This window comes from Phocoena sinus, chromosome 11, assembly GCF_008692025.1.
Source record: "Phocoena sinus isolate mPhoSin1 chromosome 11, mPhoSin1.pri, whole genome shotgun sequence".
NCBI classification, from domain to species: domain Eukaryota; kingdom Metazoa; phylum Chordata; class Mammalia; order Artiodactyla; family Phocoenidae; genus Phocoena; species Phocoena sinus.
In genome coordinates this window covers 52,479,620-52,507,593 of record NC_045773.1, presented here as the reverse complement: position 1 = coordinate 52,507,593, position 27,974 = coordinate 52,479,620, and the positions used below count along the sequence as shown (strand labels likewise).

The following is a 27,974-nucleotide window of genomic DNA, read 5'->3' as shown; positions in this document are numbered from 1 at the left end:
ATTTTCTATTTCTAGTCCTATGACTTTTCAAAATTTCCTATCAGGAAAATATGTTATTTTTGTAATAAGAAAAACGTCATTTTAAACTGTGTTAGATGCAAAAATTAAGATGAGAGGCTGTTATTAATTTCCATTTTTCTAACCTTTCAATAGGCAGCAAGGTAATAGAGAACGGCCTTCTCTTCAAAGAACTTCTGCAGACTCCAAATTTTCGAATTACGGTGGTGGATGATGCAGACACGGTTGAACTGTGTGGTGCTCTGAAGGTAAAGCAGCCTTGATATTTATGCTCACAGGAGGAGTGATCACACAGGGCCACTGCTAGCATCATTGCAGCCAGTCCTGAAGAATGGCCTCTGTGTTCTGTGCACATACTTCTGGGGAGAATAGTGAATTGGCAGCCTTGTTTATCACTTCCTGCTTTGCCCCAGCCTTTCCTTGGCGGTTAGATTTCCTCTCTCACTCATGGTTGGCTTTTATTTGTAAATCTGGGAGAAGGGTGGGTGTTTGTTCTTTGGGAAGTTGACAGCACTAACATTTGGAAAGCCAGGAACTACTTTGATTGTGGAGTCTTACCTAGGAGTGAAGTATTCTATTAATTTATACATTTCTCCTACTTACTGTCTTGAGCAGGAAGAGGAACTTGGCCCCTCTGAATGATGCTACTCTACTGGTTTGATGGTGTGGTCGGTTGTTGTTTTTAAAGGAAAAAAAACAATCTGCTGCTGACAGGTCTTTCTAAGATCAGCTTTATCTTTGCCTGTAAAGGGAAAAGATCAGATTAAAGAACCAGCTTCTATTGGCTAGTGGCTTGGGAGGGTCAAGGGAAGTTTCCGCACTTGGTCTTGGGCTCCTGGCTTGTTCCCCTCTGCCTTTAAAAGTTGTGGTCGGGGGGCTTCCCTGATGGCGCAGTGGTTGAGAGTCTGCCTGGCGATGCAGGGGACACAGGTTCGTGCCCCGGTCTGGGAAGATCCCAAATGCTGTGGAGCGGCTGGGCCTGTGAGCCATGGCCGCTGAGCCTGTGCATCCGGAGCCTGCACTCCGCAACAGGAGAGGCCACAACAGTGAGAGGCCCGTGTACCACAAAAAAAAAAAAAAAAAAAAAAAAGTTGTGGTCGGGGTCCCTCTATCCTGACTATGGGGAACAGCCCACGGGAAGCTGGGCTGCATCTTCTCATCCTTCTCCCCTTGGAATCAGAGCTGCCTTCGCTGCCATCTCAAAAAAAAAAAAAAAAAAAAAGGGAAAGTAAAGAGCTTCCATGTGAATGGATAACCCCTTTGAGTCACTTTTGAGTAATTTCTTTTGTAGCAGAAGCGGCCTTTCAGGAATTTGAGCACCTAGGGTAGGAAATTAAGTAATCTGGCATTCGCCTCACTTTGTCAGGTGAAAATTGCAAAGATCAAAAGAATGCAGGGGAGACCAGTCCAAAGAGTGCCTTCCCATGCTTTCTCCAAAGTGTACACCTTTTTTCCTGGTCAGAATTGAAAACCACTTTGTAGAATTAATATCGTGTGTGTATGTGTGGTCATGTCTCCATACAATGAGAATTTTAAAAATTGAAGCCAACGAAAGACTTGGGCTCCCAGGCAGTCCATCTTTTGGGCCTCTCACTGTTGTGGCCTCTCCCGTTGCGGAGCCCAGGCTCCGGACGCGCAGGCTCAGCGGCCATGGCTCACGGGCCCAGCCGCTTCGTGGCATGTGGGATCTTCCCGGACTGGGGCACGAACCCATGTCCCCTGCATTGGCAGGCGGACTCTCAACTACTGCGCCACCAGGGAAGCCCCAGTCCGTCTTTTTGAATGCTGGTGGGGATTCTCACATTGCACACCGCCTGCTATACATTTAAGATGCTGGCTTTGGCTGTGTTGTTTATTTCTGTTGGTTGAGATTTTTATGTGTTTTTAATAGTCCTTCATTAAACTAATGACAACTCACCAGCAGTGGCACCATGAAGGCCTAATTGCTCAGCATGGTCTGTGTGCTCCAGAGCTCTCTTGAAGTGACTGGGTTATTTTCGGTGGTGGATGGGGAAGCTGTGAGAACCCGCCCAGAACAAAGGAACAGGGGGAGAAGAAAGATTCTAGATTGAGGGCTCTGGAGAAGTTTCTGCTGATGGGACCACATGCTGGTCCTGTGTCTGAACTGAGCGTGGCTTTTCATGTCTGTTGGCAGGAAGCCTCCCGCTACCCATGATAGAGTGGTTCGTGAGGGGCAGAGGCAGATGGGGGTTGAGGACCATTTAGCATCCTTCCCCTGGCTTTCCTTTAAAACAGGATCAGTTACCATCATTGCTGCTGGCTTGCATCAGAGCTGGGAGTTCTGAAAACTGAGAAACAGGTGCTTTGGCAGTAATTGAGTCTAACCATCCCATTGGACAGATAAGGAGATAAGAGAGCCAAAGAGTAAATGACTCAACCGGCTGTATAAGAAAATTAAATTAAATTAAAAAAAATAAAGAGTAAATGACTCAAACTTAGCAGATATTAGCACGGTCAGAATGTGATCATGGATTTTAAGATTCAGTCCGGTGTCTTTTGTTACTCTGGACGACCTGACTTTTCTGGTTGGTGTCCAGGCAAGTTGAATGAAATGAAGCCCTCCCTTGCTAGAGCCTGCCCAACCAGGGCAAATGGGCGTGTGTTTCTTTGATTATGTAATTAATGATTTTGTTGTTTTCTTCCTGATTATAAAAGGTAGTTTCACACAACAGAGAGGTGTAGAGAAGAAAGTGAAAATGACTGATAGTCCCTGCATCCTGAGATAATCACTATTAATGTTTGTTGTCTCCTCTGCCAGTCTTTTTAGCAAGCACACATTTGTTAGGTCCTCTTTTTAAAACAAAAACTGGATCTTACTGTTCAAGCAGTTTATGTTTTACTTTTAAAAAAAATTATTTTATTGAAGTATAGTTGATTTACAGTGTTGTGTTAATTTCTGCTGTACGACAAAGTGATTCAGTTACACACGTATATGCATTCTTTTTTGTTTTTTTCCACATTAACAACCTTTAGTAATCTTCTCCACACTAAAAAAATTTTTGAAGTACACTTTTTTTTGTGCTCAAAAACATGAGGGCATTTGACTTACCAAAAAAAGGGGAAAAAAAGGAGGAAGAAAGATAACAGCTCCTTACAAGGATAAAAGAAAAAGAAAATTCAAAATGCAAAATCATGTTGTACCAGTGCATCTTACTGCTTCAGAATGTCCTTCACCTCTTAGCTAAATTAATCTCTTAATCACTACGGGAGTATTCCTTGTTAAATATCAACTTTATTTAGGCATAATTCGTGTATATTAAACTGCACCCAGTTAAATATATAATGCAGTTGGGTGTATATACCCTGAAAATCATCACCACAATACAGAACATTTCCATCACCCCAAACAATTCTGTATGTCTTTTTTTGGTAAATTTATTTATTTATTTTTGGCTACGTTGGGTCTTTGTTACTACACGTGGGCTTTCTCTAGTTGCCGCGAACGGGGGCTTCTCATTGCAGTGGCTTCTCTTGTTGCAGAGCATGGGCTCTAGGCACATGGGCTTCAGTAGTTGTGGCACGCAGGCTCAGTAGTTGTGGCTCGCGAGCTTTAGAGCGCAGGCTCAGTAGTTGTGGCACACGGGATTAGTTGCTCCACGGCACGTGCTATCTTCCCAGATAAGGGCTTACCTGTGTCCCCTGCGTTGGCAGGCAGATTCTTAACCACAGCGCCACCAGGGAAGCCCACGTATATGTCTTTTTGTAGCTCACCCCTCTCTCCCAAGCCAGCAGCCACTGATCTGCTTTTGTACACTATAGAATTTTTATAATGGAGTTGTGCAATATGTACTCTTCTGTGTCTGGCTTCTTTCACTAGCAGTGAATTTTTGTTTTAATGTAAAGTTTAAGAGGTACTTCATATAGAAAAGTACAGAAACCATAAGTGTACAGCTCAACCTATGTTATTTTTTTAATTTAATTAATTTATTTATTTTTGGCTGCATTGGGTCTTCGTTGCTGCATGAGGGCTTTCTCTAGTTGTGGAGCGTGGAGGCTACTCTTCATTGTGGTGTGCAGGCTTATTGCGGTGGCTTCTCTTGTTGTGGAGCACGGGCTCTAGGCACGCGAGCTTCAGTAGTTGTGGCACGCAGGCTCAGTAATTGTGGTGCGCGGGCTAAGTAGTGGCACACGGGCTTAGTTGCTCCGTGGCATGTGGGATCTTCCCGGACCAGGGCTCGAACCCCTGTCCCCTGCATTGGCAGACAGATTCTTAACCACTGCGTCACCAGGGAAGTCCTCAACCTATGTTATTTTTAATAAATACTTTATCAGGATTAAGTTTCATTAACAGAGACCCAAAATAATAGTGGCTGGGACTTCTCTGGTGGTATAGTGGTTAGGAATCCACCTGCCAATGCAAGGAACACAGGTTCGAGCCCTGGTCCGGAAGATCCCACGTGCCGCAGAGCAACTAAGCCCTTGCGCCACTACTGAGCCTGCGTGCCACAATTACTGAAGCCCACGCCTAGAGCCCATGCTCCACAACAAGACAAGCCACCGCAATTAGTCCGCACACCGCAACGAGGAGTAGCCCCCACTCACCGCAACTAGAGAAAGCCTATGTGCAGCAACAAAGACCCAACACAGCCAAAAATAAAAAATAAATAAATTTATATAAATAATAAAACCTGTGCACTAAAACCAGATTTAGTTTCACAAAGAATTTTTTAAAAAATTAGTGGCTAAGCAAGGTAGAAGTTTATCTCTTTCTTGTGTAAAAATCCTGAATCCATATGACAACTCCATTCCACCGAATTCTCAGGGACCCAGGCTCCTTCCAGTTCACGAGGTATGGCTCTTGTACTTGTATTCCAAGATGGTGACCAGAGCTCCAACCATCACATCTGCCTTCCAGGCAGCAGGGTGAAAAAAAGGATAAAGGGCATATGGCAGCTGTCTTTTAAGGCAGGTTCTGGGGAGTCACAGTGTAACACTTTGGCTTCATCTTAATGGGCAGTTAGTACTTAATTGTGTGACTATACCTGCTGCAGGGGAGGTTGGGACATTTCCCCCTCTCTCTGGGTAGCCATATACTTGCATGAAAATCAGGAACTCTAGGACTCAAGGAAGAGGAGGAGAGTAGATTGGGAGATACACCCATTACCTGTGCCACAGAGGCTCGGCATTCTTTGTAGGGTTGTCTGTGGTGAGGCTCACCACCCTCATTGCTGGGCGTGTAGGTTTCCTCCAGGGCTTTGGCTGTGATGAATGTACTGTGGGCCACAGCCTGGTGCCCAGTCTCAGCCAGGGCCACATGCGGCTGTGTGCATTTACATGCAAATTAATTAAAACTTTTTTTAAAAATTCAAAATTCAGTTTCTGAGTCACAGTAGCCCCATTTCAGAGACTCAGTAGCCACATTAGTCTTAAGGAAGTCTCAGCAGCTAGTGGCTACTCTGTTGGACGAGCAGATAGCAAACATTTACGTCATCGCAGAAACTTCTGCCGGACAACACTGCTCTCGCTAAGGCAGCTTCTCATCAGGGTGTGCAGCCTGGTGGGCTGAGCGTGGGCTTGACTTTGGGCCTCCTAGACATCTCAGCCAAGGTGGCCTTACACAGTACCCAACCTGCAAACCATACATGGTACCTCGACGTAGTTAGCCTACACTTTTCAGGTTTCCGCGAGGCGAGGTCAGATGCACTCGGAGGTGGCCTCAAGAAGAGTCAGGCAGGTTGTTGGACTTACAGAAAATACTGACTTGGTTTTCAGCAGGGCCATTCTCCCTAGGTGGTGAGAGTGTTTGCATAAACTGCGGGTCACATGGGCTGCTCCTCCAGTTTTGTAGTCTTTTTGTGGGTGGGTGGGAGCGAAAGAAACTGAGCCCTATCCAACCCGCCCCGATTCAGGATTGCAGAGACCGCACTTCGCGGAGGATGATTGCCTCTGAGTATTGCTATCACCCGGGAAATGGGCAGGGGCTTAAGGACGCCTGTCTTCTGAAAATCATGGTATTTTTAGCTCTGTGTTTAAAATAGTGAATAAATTTTCACTATTCACATGAATAGTTTAAAGCAGATTTAAATGCCCAGCGGATAGTGATAAATTTCACAGCTGAGCGACCTCAGAGGACATCTGTTCGGGTGCTATTCGGGCATGATCTGACCAGCTCAGTGTGTTTATTTTTCTTTTGACAGTGATAAGTGGTAGGTGAGAGAGTGAGGATTTCAGGATGCATCATACGGTGATTAAACAGGGCCCAGGGTCCCCTTAGAAGGGAGGGGTTGACTCTGCAGTGGCCCCTCCTCCCCGTGGTGGGGAGGCCAGACATCCAGGGGAAACTGGGAGGTGGTCCCAACCTGTGTGCCCCTGGGCCACGGGCACCCTCCTCTGCCTTTTCTCTGAGCGCAGTGACGTAGAAGGTTAGAAGCACGCGTTGGAGCTCAGGGCTCGTGCATTACAGCTCCTGCTTGGATGCTTCTAGTGACTGAGAGCACACTCCCTTTGCTTCTGTCTTTTCCGTTGCGTGGGGTCAACTCTTCTTGTTAGAAAATTCTTGTCTTGCTGAGCTGGCCCCTCTGTGCCTTCCACTCACCGGCCTGGAGCAGCCTTGTGTGATCTGCTCCCTGGAGAGAACTAGGAAGCTGGGCTGCCAGGACTCGAAACCCAGCTCTCCTGATCCTGACTGTACAACCTTGGGTGGGCTACTTACCCAGGTGCCTGAGTTTCCTTGCCTCTCACTGTGTGTAGTAACAGGACCTTCCCTGTAGGAACGTTGTGAAGAGTAAATCAGTTAATAATATATGACGCACTTAGAAACAGTTCGATAAGGTTAACTTTTTTTTTTAACATCTTTACTGGAGTATAATTGCTTTACAACGGTGTGTTAGTTTCTGCTGTATAACAAAGTGAATCAGCTATACATATACATATGTTCCCATATCCCCTCCCTGTTGCGTCTCTCTCCCACCCTGCCTATCCCACCCCTCTATGTGGTCACAAAGCACTGAGCTGATCTCCCTCTGCTACGCAGCTGCTTCCCACTAGCTATCTGTTTTATATTTGGTAGTGTATATATGTCCATGCCACTCTCTCACTTCATCCCAGCTTACCCTTCCCCCTCCCCGTATCAATAAGGTTAACTTTTGTTGTTATTTTTATTATTCTTTCCCATAAATCTTTTCTCCTCCTAGGCCTCCTGCTTTTGCCTCCTGAGCCTCCATGCAGGCCCAAGAGGCAGTCCTCTTTGATATCTGGTTGCAGAGGTCTCAGGAAGGTCTCTTGGACCCGGAGAGGGGTGGGAGTGGCCAGGCCACATTTGCCATACCATGGAAGCAGCAGGGGACAGGGAACAGTGGGCCCGTGGAGCCAGGCACCGGGGGCGTGTCCCATGTGCATCACTTACCAGCCGGGCGTTCTTGGCAAGCCGTTGACCCTTGTTGAGCCAGCCAGGGGGACAGGCACACAGTTGCCGGCGTTGCCATGAGAATTTGGATGAGACCGTGTGTGCAGTGGCCTGGTGGGCTCACTGTAGGTGCTTCGTAAATAATCTGCAGGAGCCCCTTGTTGAAAGGAAGTCCGTGTTATGTCCCATCCAGTCTGTAGACATTGGCTGGGGTTGGTTTCTCAAGTGACCTCCAGAGTGGGTCACGTTGTGAGGAAGGGGGGGTGCACAGGGACACAGCCCAGGAGGCATCAGAGAGCCATTTCCACAATCTGACCATTTGGAAGCTAGGCCTTGGCATGTTGCCATGGTAACTTCGATAAAACCATTTGGTGGGCTCACCAGCAGTTGGCTTTGTGGTCTCTGTGGTCAGTCCCTCTGCACATCCTTAGGTGTCTCTCTGTTGCCCCAGGGCTGTCCCACTGTCTGCAGTCCCAGGGCAGGCCACAACTGATCCAGATTCCCTGGAGGAATGTCACCAGCAGAAGAGCCTTGAGAGATCTCGTCCAAGCCCTGAATTTAACAACCAAGGCCAAGAAGGCTCAGACAGGTGGAGTGATTATCCCAAGGTCACACAGCGACAAGGCAGACTGAGAACCAGAAGCCCTCTGGATGTCATGCGTGTGCCCCTCGTATCTCCCTATGCGCTTCCTCAGTTTGGCTGCTATGCCAGGAGGGGTGACTGGGCCTGTTTGGGCCCAGCCTTGGGTGTTCTCTCGCTCCTGGTCTCGGCACAGTGTCCCATCTAAAAGGTCCGGCTGTTCCATCCCAACTCAGCAGCTCTGGGGCAGAGCCGTAGAATGGATCCCAGTTCGCCCGTCAGCGTCTCTCCAGCTCCTTCACTCTGCCTGTCCCCTCTCCTCTGCACGTGATGCTGCTAGACGCCAAGCGCGCCCAGCCAGGAATCGCCCTCCCCCCATCCCTGTGCACACGCAGCAGGTGCTTGGGGCTGGTGGTTGCCGTCAGGTAGCTGCTGAGACCTACAGTCTGCATTGCCTGTGTGGTGGGAAGGACTGGAGAAGCTCACAGGTACAGGCAGAGGTGGTACCTTATGAAAACATGCTCCCGGGTCAGGAGGCTGGATTCCTCAGCTCCGCCTGCAGCTGTAGGAGCCGGGGTCTGCATGGATCCTGGCCTTTGCAGAGGAATAGCCAGAACCAGAGTAAGGCCTGGTGTGATGGCTGAGGAAGGGAAGGTTCATATAGGGCCCCTGCCCTCTGCTCCCTCATTCAGCTGTCTTCATCTGCTGCCACCCAGGGAGCCAGGAGAGGGTCCTGCTCTGTCGGAAGCCCACCGAAGCTTCTAGAGGGCTCACGGGAACTTTTTCATCTGAAGTGGCCGCGTCCTGTCAGGGAGAGCCTGGCCACATCAGTGCTGTGTTTGATCTGTCTTATAAAAAACTGCATATCAATCAGAGAAGACATTTTTCCTCCCCGGGTCATTCCATTTTCTATCTTATCCCTCAGATTTTATAGGCCTGAATGTTTTTAAAAATGTTCTGTCTTTAATTAATTTTTAAAAATTAGGGGGAGTGAGGAAGAAATGCACTTATTTTAGCTTATTTCTCATTGTTACTAACTGGCTTCATAGTTTAAGGTCTTAAGGCACAAATCCATATATAGGCATCAGGTATTATGGCAAAATGCTTGTGTGGTTAGACAGAGGCAGAATACCTGCATTTTTTCCTGCATTGAGTGTTCTTGGAGAGGGAGCTGGTAACATGGAAAGAGCTGGCAACCTGAGGGTTGACTGGTGTCCCAAACAAGTCCACCCCCCCCCACCGCCACCCCCTGTCACCTCCACTCAGGCACTACTTGGCATATGTGATTGTCTGGTTTTACATAGGATTTGAGACCCAGTTCAGATGCCACTTCCTCCATGCAGGCTTCCCTGCTTTGAAATGAAGCTTCTCTGCACAATCTTGTCCTTCTGTCTCCTGATGTGCTTTTCTGTGTCTTTTCCCAGTGATATTGTCAACTCCTTGAGGACACCCTGTGTCTAATTCTATCTTTGCAGCCCCCTGCCCCCTGAGGGCACCCTCAGCCCCTCCAGGGTCCAGCGGGGCTTCCCACAGTGCACGCTCAGTACACATGGGTTGAAATGAGACCCAACCTTCAGTACCTCTTACAGAATATCGCTTTCTGCTGAGCATCATTGTGATTTGTGCACAGGTTTTATTTTCCTGCTAAGTTGGGGATGACGAACTTTTTCCAGAAGAGCTCGTTAGAAAATGTGGGCTTTGCAGACCTTAAAGGTCTCTGCACAACTACTCAGATCTGTTGACAGCACACAGGCAACCACAGACAGTATGTAACTGAACGGGAGTTCCTGGTTTCCAGTACAACGTTACTTATAACACTTGGCCCTGATTTGCTGACCCCCGAACTAGGTTATCAGCTTCTGAAGAGGCAAGTCTGTGTCTGATCTGCCTGGTGTGCAGCAAAGAGCCACGCAACAACCCAGCGTTTCAGAAATGCTCATTTAGGGATTATTAAATTTATTTATTTATTTACTTACTTATTTTTGGCTGAGTTGGGTCTTCGTTGCAGTGCGCGGGCTTCTCATTGCGGTGGCTTCTCTTGTTGCGGGGTCATGGGCTCTAGAGCACAGGCTCAATAGTTGTGGTGCACGGGTTTAGTTGCTCCACAGCATGTGGGATCTTCCCAGACCAGAGATCAAACCCGTGTCCCCTGCATTGGCAGGTGGATTCTTAACCACTGTGCCACCAGGGAAATCCCAGGGATTATTAAATGAAACAAAAGGCAGAAACTTGATCTGCACGTATGCATTCATCATCACGCAGCAGTTCTGACCCAGGTACGCTCCCAACAGAAGTGCCTGCTCACGGCCACCAGAGGTCATGTACCAGGTGTCATAGCAGAGCCATTTGTAATGGCTCCAAACTGGAAACTACCCCTATGCCAATCAACAGAACAGATAAATTGCAGTATATTTGCACAATGGAATATAACGTAGCAATGAAAATAAATGCGTTATGTGTAAAAATATGGCTGAAGCTCACAAACGTGATGTCAAATTGAGACAGAGAAGATAGACACGAAGGATCACACCCTGTATGATTCTATTCATATAAAGTTTAAGGACAAGGAAAGTAAACCTGTGCCATTAGAAGTCAGGAGAGAGGTTACCTTTGGTGCAGGGGTGACCAGGAGAAAGTCAGAGGGGCCTTCCTGGGGCAGTGGTTACGTTCTACTCCTCGATCAGGGAGCTGGTTACACAGGTGTGTCCGGTTTGTGAAAATTCATCAAGCTGTGCACTTATGATTTGACTACTTTTCTGTGAATGTTATAGTTGAATAAAGCATTTGATTTATTGAACTATAAAAGAAAAAAAAAGAGGGAGGGAAAAAAATAAATAAAAGCACCTATTGCAAAGAAAAAAAAACAAACCGTTTGTTCAAACAGTATTTGACCAGAGACTACCATCCACCGTTCCCATTCTGGCTGATGCCCCGCTCTGAGCACAGGTGTGGGCTCTTTGCCCTGTGAATGGGAATATGGGAGCCTGGTCCCTTCTTTCTACTCTCTCTCACGGGTACAAAAGCAGAACCCTGGGTCGTGGGACTTCCCTAGTGGTCCAGTGGTTAAGACTCCGAGCTCCCAATGCAGGGGGCCTGGGTTCTATCCCTGGTCGGGGAACTAGATCCCGCATGCTGGAACTAAAAGATCCCGCACGCAGCAATGAAGATCCCGCATGCTGCAACTAAGACCCGGCACAGCCAAATAAATAAATAAATGTTAAAAAAAAAAAAAAAAAAGAACCCTGGGTCGTGTGGGACCCAGGGGAGCCAGTGTCCCTGCCTTCCCTGCATTCTCTCCCCCAGCGGGCGTGTGATGGCATCCCCGGGCTTCTTGTCTCCTTTGTAGAACATCGTGGCCGTGGGAGCCGGGTTCTGCGACGGCCTCCGCTGTGGCGACAACACCAAAGCCGCTGTCATCCGCCTGGGGCTCATGGAAATGATCGCCTTTGCCAGGATCTTCTGCAAGGGCCAGGTGTCCACGGCCACCTTCCTGGAGAGCTGCGGCGTGGCTGATCTGATCACCACCTGCTATGGGGGCCGGAACCGCAGGGTGGCCGAGGCCTTTGCCAGGACCGGAAAGGTAGCCCCCGGTGTGGGATCCCAGTCTGGGGAGAGCCGCTGACCTGTGGGTGGAGGCTGTGTGTGCTGGGCTTGTCCTGATAACCCCCATCTGCCTTTGCTTAAAAGCGCTTCAGTCCTACACCCTCTGCCTTGTATGTCGTTATCTTTTCTTGGCTTGCAGCTCTCCTCCCCCACTCTGCTCTTAAAATAAGTGATGCTCTAGATTTTACAGATTGTTTTCATCCTTTGTTTTTAAGACCATCGAAGAATTGGAGAAGGAGATGCTGAATGGGCAGAAGCTGCAAGGACCTCAGACTTCAGCCGAGGTGTACCGCATACTCAAACAGAAGGGGCTGCTCAACAAGTAAGTGTCCCATTGTCCATGAGGCCAGGGGAGCGGCCATCATCCCCCCGCCTTGCTCACGACCCCCAGTCTGGTCAGTACATGAGCACAGGCACTTGATGAGTGTGTGCAGAAAGTTACTGCATTAGTTCCGTCCTTTGTGTGATGTGAGGGTCTATGGCAGGAAACATCTGCCTACCCTGAAAATGAGCAGTTGCACAAAACACGAAACGAGGGAGGAAGGCTCAGCGCTGTAGGGCATAGTACAAAATAGGAAGTTTGAGATTCTGGCTTGTCCTGCAGGATGTTTGGTAAGAGCTACATGACATACATTTTAAATTTTAAAAAAAGATTACTTTGTCCTTTTAATAAAAAGATAAACAGCCTTGTTAATGAAATGTCAAACAATTCAGAAAAGAAGGAAGGACAAGTTCCCCCCAGGACTTCAGCACTAGAGATGCCCTGTTTAAGGTGTGATGGGCAGCCTTGTAGTCTCCCCACCCATCCTCTGCTACGTGTCCAGGCGGGTCGCGTGTTAGAGGTGGCTTGGATCAGCTTGCTCTGCTGCGGGATGGAGGGAGGAAGCCTGGTAGTCCCGCAGAAGCTGCCCAGCGTCTGAGGCTGCCCCAGCCCTTCCTCTTGTTGATTTGCTAAGCCTGTCTTTGTAATCACGATGCTACCACACCACCCAGTAAATGCTTGTGTGGCACATCCTGGGCGTCCTTAACGCTCCTGTAATAGTCTGGAGAGGTGAGTGCCTGGGAGAGTGGGGAGCTGGTCCCCAGCGTGCACTTCTCTGCACCGGGAGGTGGGTCACGGGTCTGCCATCAGCTCCCTTACCCTCTACAGGTCAGTCTAGATGCTGCTGGTCCCAAGCACCTGCAACTTAACCCCACCACCTGCATCCAGCTCTCCCCCTTGTTCAGCCGTCCAGTTCCCTATTGGAAGTTAGAAATGAGGGGCAGCAGAGCATTTGTCTTCCTTCCTTAATTTGCATTTGATTTTTTTGAAACGGCTTTCAATGCCAGCCGGGCAGAGGGGGGAGTCATAAACAAGCCTCGGAAGAGGAGAACTACCTTTTAATCATGATTAAAAGGAAAATACATGCATGCATGTTTTTTCCTTACCTATTTAACATGCATGGTTTTCCTTACCTATTTAACAGCAGACACTGATGGGTTTGTGTGTGATTGGGGCTACTTTAATGACCGTTAAGTCTTTATCAGGAATTTTTGTTTTAAGTCTTTAAAAAAATACCTGGGTGTTTGATGATGGTGAGTCTCTCCCAATCACAGTTTTAAAGTGGCATCTGTGTGCAACCAAGGTAGAGTCCTAGGATCTCACAGTAGTATACAGATAGGATAGGGTCCTGTCCTTTGATAGGATTCTATGAGTTGACACACTGGCCGGTGTGAGTCTGTGTGTGTTGTCTAACTACTGGAGGATACAGGCTGGAACAGGTGTTCTGGGATCAGTACCTGCCTGTTTTAAAGCAAGTGTAACCAAGCAGGAGAAACCTGCCTCTCCACAGTCATGTCCCATTTTCTTCTGATTAGAAATCGACCCAGCCATCCCTGTGCTTAGTGAGGTCGCTGCTGGATTGAGGGGCACCTGCCCTTCTCTCCCAGGCCTAGTGTTGAGTCCCATGGGTCCATCCCCCACTGCGCCTGCCCCCAGTGGCACAGGTAGAGCCAAGTCCTGCTATTCTCCCTTTGCACCACCGCTTACCTGGATTTCTTTCTTTTCCATTCCAGCCATCACCATGCTGGTCTTCCTCCATTTCCTTCTCCCTTGCCTGCTATAGAAAGAGCGCTGAGCAGAAGGACAGTGGCCTTGTGTCTCATTAGCTGTGTGGTCTTGGGCAGGTCATGTTTTTAGCTGTTCTGTGCCGTTTATCCACAAAGTCAAAGGGGTAGACCAGATGACTGCTGTGGTCACCTCTAACTCAGAGGCCTCCTGCTCTTAGAGAAGGAGGTCCACAGGCCTTAGGTTGGCATCTCAGTTGAGTACCAACTTTGTTTCTAACAGCGTGTCCTGTGACCCCTGCTTTAGTGGAAGCGGACCTCCCTTGGCCCCAACCGCCTCCTTCTCAGACTCCTGTGTGCATCTGTCCTGCGGTTTGGCCTGCCTGGACACCCCCTTATGAGCATCTCAGCCATCATCGCCCACAAGGCAAGCCAGGTCTGTCCTCAGAGAACCTCTTTCATATCCTCCAGATACAAATCATTTTCCCTGCTTTGAACTTACTGTTTAGAGCAGCAGTCGGCAAACTTTCTCTGCAAAGAATCACATAACAAAGACTTCATCTTTGTAGACCACATACAGGACTCTGCCCTACAGTCTTTGTTTCTGTTCATAGTTCTTTAAAAAGGTAAAAATGATTCTTAGCCTACAGGCGGAACAAAAACAAGTCACAGGCCAGACTTGCTTCTCAGGCCATAGTTTGCCAACCCCTGGTTTAGACACTATTGCTGCTAAGGTGCTATGGACTTAAAAAATTAAAGTCACACAAAAGAAAAAGAAATTAAAGTCATACAAAAAGGCACACAGGGGCTTCCCTGGTGGCGCAGCACTTGGGAGTCCGCCTGCCAATGCAGGGGACATGGGTTCGTGCCCCGGTCCGGGAAGATCCCACATGCTGCGGAGCAGCTGGGCCCGTGAGCCATGGCTGCTGAGCCTGCACGTCCGGAGCCTGTGCTCCGCAGTGGGAGAGGCCACAACAGTGAGAGGCCCGCGTACAGAAAAAAGAAAAGAAAAGAAAAGAAAAAGGCACACAGGTTAAAGTGGGTCCTGATCCCTACGCCAGATGGAGGTGGATTTCTCAGGGTTCAGTGAACTTTCCACATGGCCCTTTTGTTTGTGTGATGGGTAACGAACTCCACAGTCTGCTTTGTCCCTTTTCATCACTTCAGATTTTTTTTTCTTTTTTTTTTTTGGCTGTGCCATGCAGCATGTGGGATCTTAGTTCCCCAACCTGGGATCGAACCTGTGCCCCCTACATTGGAAGTGTGGCGTCTTAACCACTGGACCGCCAGGGAAGTCCCCTAGGATATATATATATATATAAAAATATATATATATATTTTTTATATATATGAATATATATATATTTATATATATATAAATATATATATATAAAAGGGAGGAGAGAAGGGGGGAAAGAGGGGAGAAGTGGGGGGAGGAGGCAGCATGGGGAGAGCTGGCGCCCTGTGGAGCTGTCACTCATAAAGCAGAACTGGCAGGCTCAGCCTCATTTCCTTACTCCTCATGACCAAAGCATGAAGCTGACAGTAAACAATGTGGGCTAAATCAGGCCTCCTCTCCTCTTGAGTCTTTTTGTTTGTTTGTTTGTTTTTTGCGGTACACGGGCCTGTTACTGTTGTGGCCTCTCCCGTTGTGGAGCACAGGCTCCAGACGCACAGGCTCAGCAGCCATGGCTCACGGGCCCAGCCGCTCCACGGCATGTGGGATCTTCCCGCACCAGGGCACAAACCCGTGTCCCCTGCATCGGCAGGCGGACTCTCAACCACTGCGCCACCAGGGAAGCCCCCCTAGGATATACTTTGAAAATCATTCCACGTCCGCACCTAGAGGTCTCATTTAATGGCTGCAGAACATTCCATGGTGTGGGAGAACCTCAGTTTATTTATTAACCAACCTTCTCTTGATAGACATTAAGACATTAATAAACATTGTTGGGCTTTTTCTGTTGTTGTGAAATTTGCTTTATTTAACATCCTTGTGCCTGTGTCTTTATGACCATGTGTGAGTATCAGGTGTTTGTATTAGTCTGCTTGGGCTGCCACAGCAAAATGCCACAGACAGAGTGGCTCACACAACAGAAATTTGTTTCTCACAGTTACAGAGGACAGAAATCGAAGGTGTCAGCAGGGTTGACCTCTCTGAAGCCTCTTCTTCCCGCGTCTTCTCGTGGTCCCCCCTCTGTGTACGTCTGAGTCCTAGTCTCCTTTTCTTATGAGGACTGCAGCCGTATTGGTTTAGGGCCCATCTTTTTTTTTTTGGCCACACCACCCGGCGTGTGGTATCTTAGTTCCCTGACCAGGGATCGAACCCGAGCCTCCTGCATTGGAAGGCAGAGTCTTAATCTCTGGACTGCTGGGAAAGTCCCACGGTCCATCTAAATGAACCCTTTTCACTTAATTACCTCCTTCAGTGCCCTGTCTCCAAATATAGTCATTCTGAGGGGCTGGGGCATTGGGTGAGTTTGGGGAAGGGGTACAATCAGCCCATAACAGTGTTGTAAGCTCCTTGAGGCCTGGGGCCTCATTTATAATACTGCACATCCCTGCTCATGATTGAGGCCTGACACATCTAAGCCCTCAGTATCCATTAGTAGGATAGCTGATTTATTTGGTTTACACCCATTTTTTAATAAAATATTATCTTTTGTCTTCCTTTCACTTTTTGAAAAAAATATTTATTTTTTGGGAAGTATTGTTGCTGTGTAATATTATATGCTACAGGTGTACAATATAGTGAATCACAATTTTTTTTTTTTTTTTTTTTTTTTTTTTTTTGCGGTACGTGGGCCTCTCACTGTTGTGGCCTCTCCTGTTGCAAGCACAGGCTCCGGACGCACAGGCCCAGCGGCCACGGCTCACGGGCCCAGCCGCTCCGCGGCATGCGGGATCCTCCCGGACCAGGGCACGAACCCGTGTCCCCTGTACCGGCAGGCAGACTCCCAACCACTGCGCCACCAGGGAAGCCCCGTGAATCACAATTTTTAAAGGTTATACTCCGTTTAGTTATTATAAAATATTGGCTATATTCCTCATGTTACAAAGTATATGCATGTAGCTTATTTTATACATAATAGTTTGTACCTCCTGTTCTCCCACTCCTGTATTGCCCCTCCCCGCTTCCCTCTCATCCTTGCTGGTAACCACTAGTTTGTTCTCTATATCTGTGGGTCTGCTTCTTTCTTTGTTATATTCACTTGTTTGTTGTATTTTTCAGATTCCACATATAAGTGATATGGTACAGTATTTGTCTTTCTCTGACTTATTTCACTTAGCGTAATACCCTCCAAGTCCATTTGCTGCAAATGGCCAAATTTTGTTCTTTTTTATGGTTGAATAGTAGTCCATTGTTTATATATACCACATCTTCTTTATCCATTCATCTGTTGATGACCATTAAGGTTGCTCCCATATCTTGGCAATTGTAAATAATGCTGCTCTGAATATTGGGGTGCATGTATCTTTTCAAATTATTGCTTTTGTTTTTTTCAGATATGTGGCCAGTAGTGGGATTGCTGGGTCATATGGTAGTTCTATTTTTAGTGTTTTGAGAAACCTCCATGCTGTTTTCCACAGTGGCTCTACCAATTTACATTCCCACCAATAGGACTGTAAATTTTTTCCACATCCTGGCCAACATTTGTTATTCGTGTTCCTTTTGATGATAGCCATTCTGACAGGTGTGAAGTGATATCTCATAGTGGTTTTGATTTGCATTTCCCTGATAATTGAGCATCTTTTCATGTGCCTGTTGGCCATCTGCAACTCCTGTTTGGAAAAATGTATATTCACTTCTTCTCATTTTTTAATTGGGTTGTTTGTTTTCTTGTTGTTGAGTTGTATGAGCTGTTTATACATGTTGGATATTAACCCCTTATTGGTCATACCATTTGCAAATATCTTCTCCCATCCACTAGGTTGTCTTTTCATTCTGTTTATGGTTTCCTTGTCCTCCTTTCACTTCTAACCTTCTTTAGAGAGTTCCCCAAACTGATCTAATTGGCTTCGTAGCATTTTAAAATTTAGAAAATAGCATTGAGACGGGCATTATAACCTAGTGGTTGAGTGTTGGCTACAAAGTCAGAAACTGTGCCTCAGTTTCCTCATCTATAGAGTGGAGATAATATTATCTACCTCATAGGGCAGTTGTGAGGGTTAAATAAATTACTTATTGATAGAAATCCCTCCTCTCCCTACCTCTGTATCACTTGTTAACATCTCACCTACAGAACACATTTTGGAAATGGCTGGTCATGAAAATTGCTCTTGGCTTCAAGAGCAACGCCCAGTTAAAATGCCTTGAACAGTAGGGTTATTTTTCCCACGTAACAAAGAATCTGGAGGTGGACATTATTAGTACTGGCTCAGTGCCTCTGGATTAGAAGCTTAATGATCTTGTTAACCTTCCCTCAAAGCTTCAAGATGGCTTCAGCAGCTCCAAGCATCACATACACAACTGCACTCAGGGGCAGGGAGCGAGGGCAGTCTGGGTAGCAGATTTTTCCTCCAGTGCCTCTCAAGGAGAGAAAGATCTTCCCCAGAAACTCTCCCAGTTGTATTGTGTCTTGCTGGCTAGAAATTACTGGGCCAATTCTAGGTGAAAGAAAGGCTGCGAAAGTGAGCCTTAGGCTATTTCCAATCTCGATAAGGAGAGAAAGGGGTTGGGAATGGTTTCGGGTGGCCACTTAACCACCTGCCACCCTGCATGAGGGACATACAAGTTGTTCTCATCTTAGGAAGAGGAAAACTCAGCCATGGAAGGGGTTGAAATCTCCAGGCTCTAACTCCCATTCACAAGAATTCATTCAACAAATACTCACTGAGCATCTGCCCCTTGCCTGCACTGGGCCAGGCTGTGCTGATGCGGAGGTGAACAAACTAGGCTTGGGCCCTGTCCTCTCGAACAGTCTGGGACCCAGTGGCCGCCCTGTGGCTGCATTTATAAGCTACCATATGTCCACCATATGTCAAGTGTCGTACTGTCCACCTTACACGTAAGTCAGTTACTACAATAATCCTGAGTGTCCAGCCCCATTCTGCAGATAAGCAACAGGGTCAGAGGGTTTGTGAAACTTGCCCAAAGGTAATAGGCTGTGGAGTCAGATTTCATTCTCTACCTGACTCCAAAAAACCCCCAGAACATTCTGAACCTTAAAAAACCCACAGTGGGGCTTCCCTGGTTGTGCAGTGGTTGAGAGTCCGCCCGCCGATGCAGGGGACACGGGTCCGTGCCCCGGTCCGGGAAGATCCCACATGCCGCGGAGCGGCTGGGCCCGTGAGCCATGGCTCACGCGTGAGCCTGCGCGTCCGGAGCCTGTGCTCCGCAACGGGAGAGGCCACAACAGTGAGAGGCCTGCGTACCGCAAAAAAAAAAAAAAAAACAAAAACCCCACAGTGACAGACTGTCATAAAGACGTATGACTGATCAGCACTGTTTGCTGTTCTTACATTACATCGTCCTTATAGGATGCTTAACTGGATAATTTTCAGAATGGCTTTTAAGATTCCTGTGATTCCTTCAAGCTCATTTAGGCTGTGTGTGTATGTGTGTGTGTTTAAAAGCCTGATTGAAATTATAAAGTTATTTCCTTAGTGATTTTTGCCATTAAAAAATAATAATAACTTGCCGAGCCAGCAGTACCCTGGCATAATGTTATCTTTTCTTACAGTGGATTATTAGCTCACTCCTTCGTGACCTCATCCATTTCAAACTTTCATTTATACCTGTGTTCACATCTTGGAAGAAAAGGCAAAATAAACCCCACTTCCAACATGAGATCAGCACTTCGCTAATTGTGTGTCCCCACGTTGATTCTTTTGAGAATGTTCCAGGCCTGCATTATTTATGGTGCTGTGTGGGCTGCCTCATCTTCATTCTTGGATGATTCTTCTTGGAGAAGCAAGAGCAGTACCTCCCTGCGATTTAAAATTTATTCTCCAACCTTTTAAAATAGTGACAAAAACTTGGATTCATTCTAGATTTGGCCAAGAGCCTGAGCCACAACTCTTGATGTCATTGACCACAGATCACCCTATAAAGACTACCGTGGGACGCGAGTGTAGACGGCGCACTCCAAACAGCGAGGCCGGGGGTGGTTTAGGTTGTACCAAGTTCTTACAGCCACCGTGCAGAGGCTCTCTGCAGACCAAATAATGGAGGGGTGTGAAGGCGGTCGCTTTGTTTTCCAATACTAGCATATGCTAGTCCGTAGTCCGTTAGGCAGGAGAGAAAGACTAGTTGGTTCTGTGAGGTAGGCCAGATGGCTTAACTTGTCTTTTCCTGTCCCCTCGACCAGGTTTCCGTTGTTCACTGCGGTGTACCAGATCTGCTACGAAGGCAGGCCCGTTCAAGAGATGTTGTCTTGTCTCCAGAGCCATCCAGAGCATATATAAAGTGAATCTTGAAACCTGTCAGGGAAAGGCCTGCCTTTCCAATCAGTCATTTGGATTCAGATGGAAACCGGGACTTGGCAACAAGACGTTTGCTTGACCGTAATCCCATCATGGATGTGTATGAATTTTTACAGGTTCATTTTTGAATTGCGAGATGAAGTTCATTGGCTAAGATGTTACTGGGCAACATCTAGACGCACATATATGAACGTGTGAGTGTGTGTTCCTTTTTCATTCTGTGGATATTTCTATGAACCAAAATTAAAGGCCCTTTTTAAAAATCACTGTTGAAATTTTCCCACTGTGGTAGCTTATCAGATTGGAACTATCGCAGCGAAAAGTTTTGGATCTAATTCCTATGTATTCCAGTGAAGGAATTTTTTTTTTCTCATTCTCTTGAGGTTAAAATTTAACCAACATTAATATGGTAAAGTGGACAAGTGAGTGAGTTCAAAGATCAACATACTGTAACTTTTAAACACTATCTCAAAGCCAACATAATTAACTACTTTGATTGTGGGTTGGTCTTTTTTTTTTTTAACAATTACTTATTTTTAATTAGGTAATCCACTCATCTGTTTTCCTCTCACTGCAGTTTTCTGCATTTTTAGCCTCTTTTCTCTTCATTAGCTACCAGAATGTGCTTTCATAAAGGCTCAGCAGTGGCAGAAGACAGAAAACTCATCTGGGATTTTTCTGCTGTGACTGACACATTCTTCTGATTAATGACACTTGTATGATGCTTTTTGTCAGGTCGTACTTGTGTGCAACTATTTCCTTTAAGCCTCACAGATCCCCTGAAAGGGGGCTGCTGTTATTCCTCTATTAAGGTGCAGTCACTGTGCCTTGTCGCCCAGTGAGTAGGGGCACAGCCAGAGGCTCTCAGGCTTGAGAGCTGGTTTGAACTCAAGCTAATTGGTTGTAGCAAATGCCATTTGCAGCCTTTCTTGAGGCCGTCAGCGGGCTTCCTGCAGCTGAGGCTTGCGTGCGTCCTTGTCTAGAAGGATATCACTCAGTGTGGACCTCACTCCAGCAGCTTCACTTGGAGTCTCTTAGAAATGCAGGTTCACGGGTCCCACCCCAGACCTCTGAAGTGGGGATATTGTGTCTCTGCTTTGACATGCCTTCCATGTGTTTCAGTGCTCACTACTGTTTGAGAACCACTACTGTAGAAAATTTATTTTAGATTGGCATTTCTCAAATCATGTTCCATAGGAAACGAGTGTCCCAGGATCTAGTGGTGGTTCCAGTGTTCCCTGGCAAGGTCCAGTGAGTTTGGGAAAAGCTGCATCTGTACACCCCTCCTGAAGGGGTAGAATGTGTGTTAGTGGAACCTGTTTATTTAGCCCAGCAAGTCCCAGACAGATTGTGGAGATTTTTTTTTTTTTTTTTTTGGCAAGGAAATTTGCCGAAGTTTCCAGGCTGAGGTGACCTTAGGACAGCTCAAGTATACCCTTCACTCTGCAAAAAATAAGGATGAATGACTACCTGTGGTGTTGTTCATTCTGAACCTTTACAGTTCAGGTCTGCCATGGATCTTTGATGCAGCTTTAAGGTGACACTATGAGGTACAGCCAAGTGGGTGTCAACCTCGCTGAAACGCACATTGTGTGGACTAAGTGCTTTTAATTCTAGAATTAGAATGGGAATTACTGTATCTTCGTAAATGTGATTGGTTTCAGGATAACATTGCAGTTACCTTACATAGTACTTGATAAGTGTTTAAGGGAATGTTATGAATGTCTTACATATTCATGGATTTTCAGTCACTTTGAGATTTTGACTTTTTTGTTTCGTTTTGTTTTGTTTTGCGGTACGTGGGCCTCTCACCGCTGCGGCCTCTCCCGCCGCGGAGCACAGGCTCCGGATGCGCAGGCCCAGCGGCCATGGCCCACAGGCCCAGCCGCTCCGCGGCACCTGGGATCCTCCCAGACCAGGGCACGAACCCACGTCCCCCACATCGGCAGGCGGACCCTCAACCACTGCACCACCAGGGAAGCCTGAGATTTTGACCTTTTTTATTTTCCAGCTTGGGACTTTCTCCCTTCTATACCCAAAATGATTATAGAACGGGTTTTGTGGGAATTTTAAAAACTCCTCTACACGGAAGTATATGAAAGCACACAAAATGCTACAAGTTTCATTGATTTTAGGGCCACTGTTAAGTCAATCCATTTTTGCTTGTCTCATAATTAATCTTTTGAAAAGTTTGTACATAGGTAACAAAGTGTTGCTTTTTAAGATACATAAAGGGCTGTAAGCTAATTGTGGTGTCTGTCAGGTAGGATCGTCAGATGTGAGGAATTCGGATTTTGTCTTTTGTATATTCTCATCTGCATTCAGCTTCCTACTCTGGGTTTTGTACTTGAGTGTTTTTTCTTTATAAATGCCCTCTTACCACTCTGAGGTCTTCTGACTGTACCTCTTGAACATAATTATAATATTCTGCACATATGGAAAAAGGTAAATTTTATATAAGTTTGTGCTTTGCTAACTGTAGATATTTATTACTCTGCGAGTTATCTATTTTTATAACCACCTGTGGTCCATCATTTATTTTAATTCACCTTTCTTACTAATTATGGTGATAGGGGAGGGAGACATCTAGAAGAGAAGCTTAATTTATACTGTTTCAGCCAAATCTGTGAATGTAAAAACTACACTGTTGCCTTGTATAATCCAACCTACTATAATGTGGAACAAATATCTGTCTTGAAACCCATCCTGGCAGGTAGAATTGAGCTAAACTCCTTCTGGTTTTTCATTTAACTCTTAGCTATAACATTGGCCCCATGGTATCGGCCCAGGGAGTAGTGAGGTGCCACTGTACAAAGGAATCTTCAGTTTTTCCACTAGCTCTAATCTGAGCCTTTTACCTACACATGTACTATGTTTGTTTACAGACTGTAGGTGGATATAATTTAAAAGCTTGATTTAATAAACATTTAATCCCCCAAACCTGTGCTACTGATCCTGTTTTTTTAAATCAGCTTATTTAATAGTTTTATTTAAGAAGCTCTTTTTTTTTCTCCCTGAATTGTGTTGCACTGACAACAATAAAAAGGCAAATTTTAAAAGAAAGGCTTTATCTCTAATGCACTCCTCAAACACATCTGCTTCCATTTGTCTGTGTTCCTTTCTATTGCTTGCTGATCTTTTTATATAATTGTAAGTGTAGGATGGAGGCCTTCCAGTTGCAGCCATCCAGTGGACTGTGAGGGAAATCCCCAGGAGCCTGAAACAAATGGGGGCTGATGGCCAGAGCAGTAAGGCTTTGAGGTGGCTCTGTGGCTTCAGGGGAGGGTGTGGGAGTGCTCTCCATTATCACCTAGGGGTTTGGGCTGTAAAACTTATGCTAGAACCTCCAAGGGCTACACTGTTGGGAAGAAAATGGGCTAAGAAAACACATGTATGGGAAGAAGCAAGAAAGTTGGACTCCGGGTAGAGAAAAAGGTCTCTGCTGAAAACCTGTGATCATGCCAGCACCACAAACAGGCTTTGGGTTTGAATTTTTATATCCAGGAACCACAAGCCAAAGTTAGCATAAGCGTCGGAACTTGGGCCAGTAATGCCAGTAGGTAACTGACGGAAGCAAAAACAAAAACACCTGCAGAAATCACTCTGGATCCAGGCTGCACAGGCTTCCCATAAGTATGCACTTCCTACAAATATTCCCGCTGAATATGCACTTTTAAAATTATAAAATAATTGCAAAATAGTTCATTGTGAGTGAAAGTCAACAGCTTTTTGAAAACAGAAGAATTAGATGCCCAGATATTTAATTGAGCAAAATGAGAGATACTTTGAGGGGTAATTTTAAAAATAGAGACATAAAAGGAGGATTAAAGTATTAAGGTCAAATTACTGTTGGGGGTGGAGGAACAACCAAAGAGACTTGAAAACAAACCTATTAGAACATCTTGAGATGAATATAATTTACATTATGTCTTTGGACAGATTAAAGAGTAGATTTGACAGGAGCTGTAGAGGGAATTACCAAACTGGAAAATAGGTATGGAGATATTAACCGAAAGTAGCAGAGAAAATGAGAATTCAAGAAGTAAGTAGAGGATAGGATAAGATTCAACATACATCTGAGAGAAGTTCCAGAAGAAAGAAGAGGGAGAGGCAATTTTTGAAAAAAATAAAGTCTGAAATTTGTCCAGAATTTATTGTATGTGACCAGTTTTGTTATTCTCCCAAATATATTTCCATTAAAATTTTACCACATAATCTTTATAACTTTTCATGACTACTTGTAAACTTAAGTTGATGGTGAACCTTTTCTTTCTTTTTTATTTTGAGGAAATAAGTTGTATGAGAAAGCTATAAGCATAATCTACTACTTTACTGAAGGTGTGATTGATTTGAGTACTGAAGCGAGCTGCATCCCCTTTGGTTTGGATGAGTACTGAAGCAAGCTGCACCCCCTTTCGTTTGGGTGGGAGGTGTAGCACTGTGGCAAGGCTTGGGTTCGAGATCATGCTTCATTGTCTTAGTATACATTTGGTCAAGGCAGCCAAGTCCTCTTTGAAGTGCATTTTCCTCTCATTGTTTAAGTGGGAATAATATCCGTGCAGTCTAGCTCAAAGGATTTTGTGAAGGTCACTGAAAAGCAGGAAATCTTTTTTTTTTTACATCTTTATTGGAGTATAATTGCTTTACAATGGTGTGTTAGTTTCTGCTTTATAACAGTGAATCAGTTATATACATATGTTCCCATATTTCTTCCCTCTTGCGTCTCCCTCCCTCCCACCCTCCCTATCCCACCCCAGGAAATCTTAACATATTAAAGGAGAAAGATTTATAGCTGCTTATGGCAGAGACAAGGATATATATTAACTAAATTATAAAATTTTTTCTGAGATGCACAAACTACATTTCCCAGCCTCCCCTGCAGTTAGGTGATTGAATTCTGTCCAATGACATAGGGAAGAAAAAAATGCCACTTCCTAGAGTTACGATTCTGTTTGTCTTTACTCTTTTCCTGCGTGCTGACTAGATATCAATTTCCAGGATGACCTGGAAGCCGTATGTTGGCTCTTAAAGCCTGGATTCCTATATGACTGGGTGGAGAAAGTCCCCCCACCCTCGGTCCACGTTGGACTGTGATAGTTACAAAAATCATCATTATGCCACTGACAGTTAAGTGTTATTTATTACAGCAGCTGGCATAACTTACCCTAAGATGTTGCTAAAAAGACATTTGAGGAGTTAAGACGAAATGGAACTTACAGAAATATCAAGAGATTTCAGAGAATTTATACATTATACAATACTATAGCATCCTAGTATCTATTCTGGCATCGCTTGTTTGGACATAGGAGGCTGTATTGGAATGTGGGTGGGTACACTGTGGTTATGTCTGTTCCTCTCCTCCCAGGACTAACTAGCTAAGTCCAGGCTTTGTATATGTAATTGTCCCTTCTCCAGGATTAATGCCGTCAAGGTCCAGGATTTATAACGTGTGCATATATATATATTTTGCGGGGGGGGTCATGCCACGTGGCTTGGTGGGATCTTAGTTCCCGACCAGGGATTGAACCCAGGCCCTGGCAGTGAAAGTTCCGAGTCCTAACCACTGGACTGCCAGGGACCTCCCTAACATGTGCTTCTTTAACACTGGAGTGTCCTTAAGTTGTCTTCCTCATTTCAAAAGCTTCTAATTAGCAATGTCATTAGATTTTCGATAAGCCTACATTCCTGCTGTCAACTCTAAAAACCTCGTCTAGGGCTTCCCAGGTGGCGAAGTGGTTAAGAATCTGCCTGCCAATGCAGGAGTCACGGGTCCGAGCCCTGGTCCGGGAAGATCCCACATGCCGTGGAGCAACTAAGCCCATGCGCCACAACTACTGAGCCTGCGCTCTAGAGCCCGCAAGCCACAACTACTGAAGCCCACGTGCCTAGAGCCACAACTACTGAAGCCCACGTGCCTAGAGCCCGGGCTCCGCAACAAGAGAAGCCACGGCAATGAGAAGCCTACGTACTGCAACCAATAGTAGCCCCTGCTCACTGCAACTAGGGAAAGCTCACACGCAGCAACAAAGACCCAGTGCAGCCAAAAATAAATAAATTTTTAAAAAATAAAAGCCAAAAGGAGTGACTCTTCAGCTCCGCTTCAAAAACTAAGGAATGAAACATCTCTGAATTTTACACATTGAGTAAAATTGAGCCATTGGAAAAGTACCTTCATCATTGAACTCGTAATTTGTCAAGTTGGTGTTATTCAACTTGTTGCAAATGGAAATGCAGTGCTTTTATGCTTTGATAGAAGTGTCATTTGTGATTCTTTTTTGTTATACCTCTTATTTAAAATAATCTTTGGGAAACAGTCACTTGATTCCAAAATAAAGCCCATTTGCCCACTGCCCAAGTAGCCACTGTTACTAGTTTCTAATGTGCTCTTCTAGAATTTCATTTTACATAAGCAAATATATACTTAATCCCTTTCCCATTTTCCTACACAAAATAGAGCTTAATATACACCTTGCTTTTTTTTTTCAATTAACATTATACCTTGACCATCTTTTATATCAGTGGTTTGTTTTAAACAACTTTTTAAGAACTGTTTATTTTGAAATAATTATAGATTCACAGGAAGTTGCAAAGGTAGTACAGAAAACTCTCAGGGCCACCCAGTTTCCCTGAATATATCAACACCTAGTTTTAAAAATTGTAAGTTAGGGGCTTCCCTGGTGGCGCAGTGGTTGAGAGTCCGCCTGCCGATGCAGGGGACACGGGTTCGTGCCCCGGTCTGGGAGGATCCCGCGTGCCGCGGAGCGGCTGGGCCCGTGAGCCATGGCCGCTGAGCCTGCGCGTCCGGAGCCTGTCCTCCGCAACGGGAGAGGCCACAGCAGTGAGAGGCCCGCGTAACGCATAAAAAAAAAAAAAAAAAAAAAAAAAATTGTAAGTTAAAATAATAGTGGTAAAGCACTTTTAGCTTTACTACTCTGGTTCTTCATATATATGAATTTATTTAATCCTCAAAATTTATCATCCCATATACAGATGGGAAAGCTAAGGCACAAAGAGGCTAAAGAACTTACCTAACAGAGATAGTAATTGATAAAGCCAGGATTTGAACTCAAGCAGGTTGCCTTCAGAGTTTGGGTTCTTCAATTTTAGGTTATGTCACCTCCTTTGAGTAATGGCCGTTCATGGTGAAACAAAGTCAGACAGTGACTGGAAAGGTCAAAGGTGCAATCACTCAATTCTTCCTGAAAACTTGTATACATACACAGTGTTCATGCATGTATTAGATATTAAAACATGATACTGTTCTTCAAAAAATCTACAGACAGGACTGTGGCACAGTGGCTAAGAATCCGCCTGCCAATGCAGGGGACACGGGTTTGAGGCCTGGTCTGGGAAGATCCCACGTGACACAGAGCAGCTAAGCCCTTGCACCACAACTACTGAGCCTGCGCTATAGAGCCTGCAAGCCACAACTACTGAAGCCCGCGTACCCAGAGCCCATGTTCTACAACAAGAGAAGCCACCGCAATGAGAAGCCTGAGCACGGCAACGAAGAGTAGCCCCCACTCGTCACAACTCGAGAAAGCCCACGCACAGCAACAGAGACCCAATGTAGCCAAAAATAAATAAATTTATTTAAAAAAAAAACAGGAATGGATAAAGAAGCTGTGGTACATATATACAATGGAATATTACTCAGCCATAGAAAGGAACAGAACTGTGCCACATGTAGAGACGTGGATGGACCTAGAGACTGTCATACAGAGGGAAGTAAGTCAGAGAAAAACAAATATCATATCACTTATATGTGGAATCTAGAAAAATGGTACAGATGAACTTATTTGCAAAGCAGAAATAGAGACACAGATGTAGAGAACAAACGTATGGATACCAAGGCAGGTAAGGGAGGGTGGGATGAATTGGGAGATTGGGATTGACATATATACACTACTATGTATAAAACAGATAACTAATGAG

At 45.6% G+C, this 27,974-nt stretch overlaps 1 protein-coding gene across 8 annotated transcripts in view; it reads left to right on the top strand.

Annotated features, from left to right (window-relative positions):
* GPD1L (glycerol-3-phosphate dehydrogenase 1 like) overlaps nt 1-22,717 on the top strand; it is a 57,364-nt gene extending 34,647 nt beyond the window's left edge. For 3 of the 8 annotated variants that reach the window (XM_032647867.1, XM_032647869.1, XM_032647873.1), the window contains 4 exons: nt 154-266; nt 11,311-11,544; nt 11,783-11,889; nt 19,925-22,717. In XM_032647867.1, coding sequence (XP_032503758.1) covers nt 154-266; nt 11,311-11,544; nt 11,783-11,889; nt 19,925-20,021 — 551 coding nt within the window. In that variant the 3' untranslated portion in view covers nt 20,022-22,717. Of the gene's footprint in view, nt 1-153; nt 267-11,310; nt 11,545-11,782; nt 11,890-13,896; nt 14,050-16,455; nt 16,619-19,924 lie in introns of all 8 variants that reach the window. The other 5 variants (XM_032647868.1, XM_032647872.1, XM_032647870.1 and 2 more) reach the window with 3 other exon arrangements.
* The last annotated feature ends 5,257 nt before the right edge of the window (nt 22,718-27,974 follow it).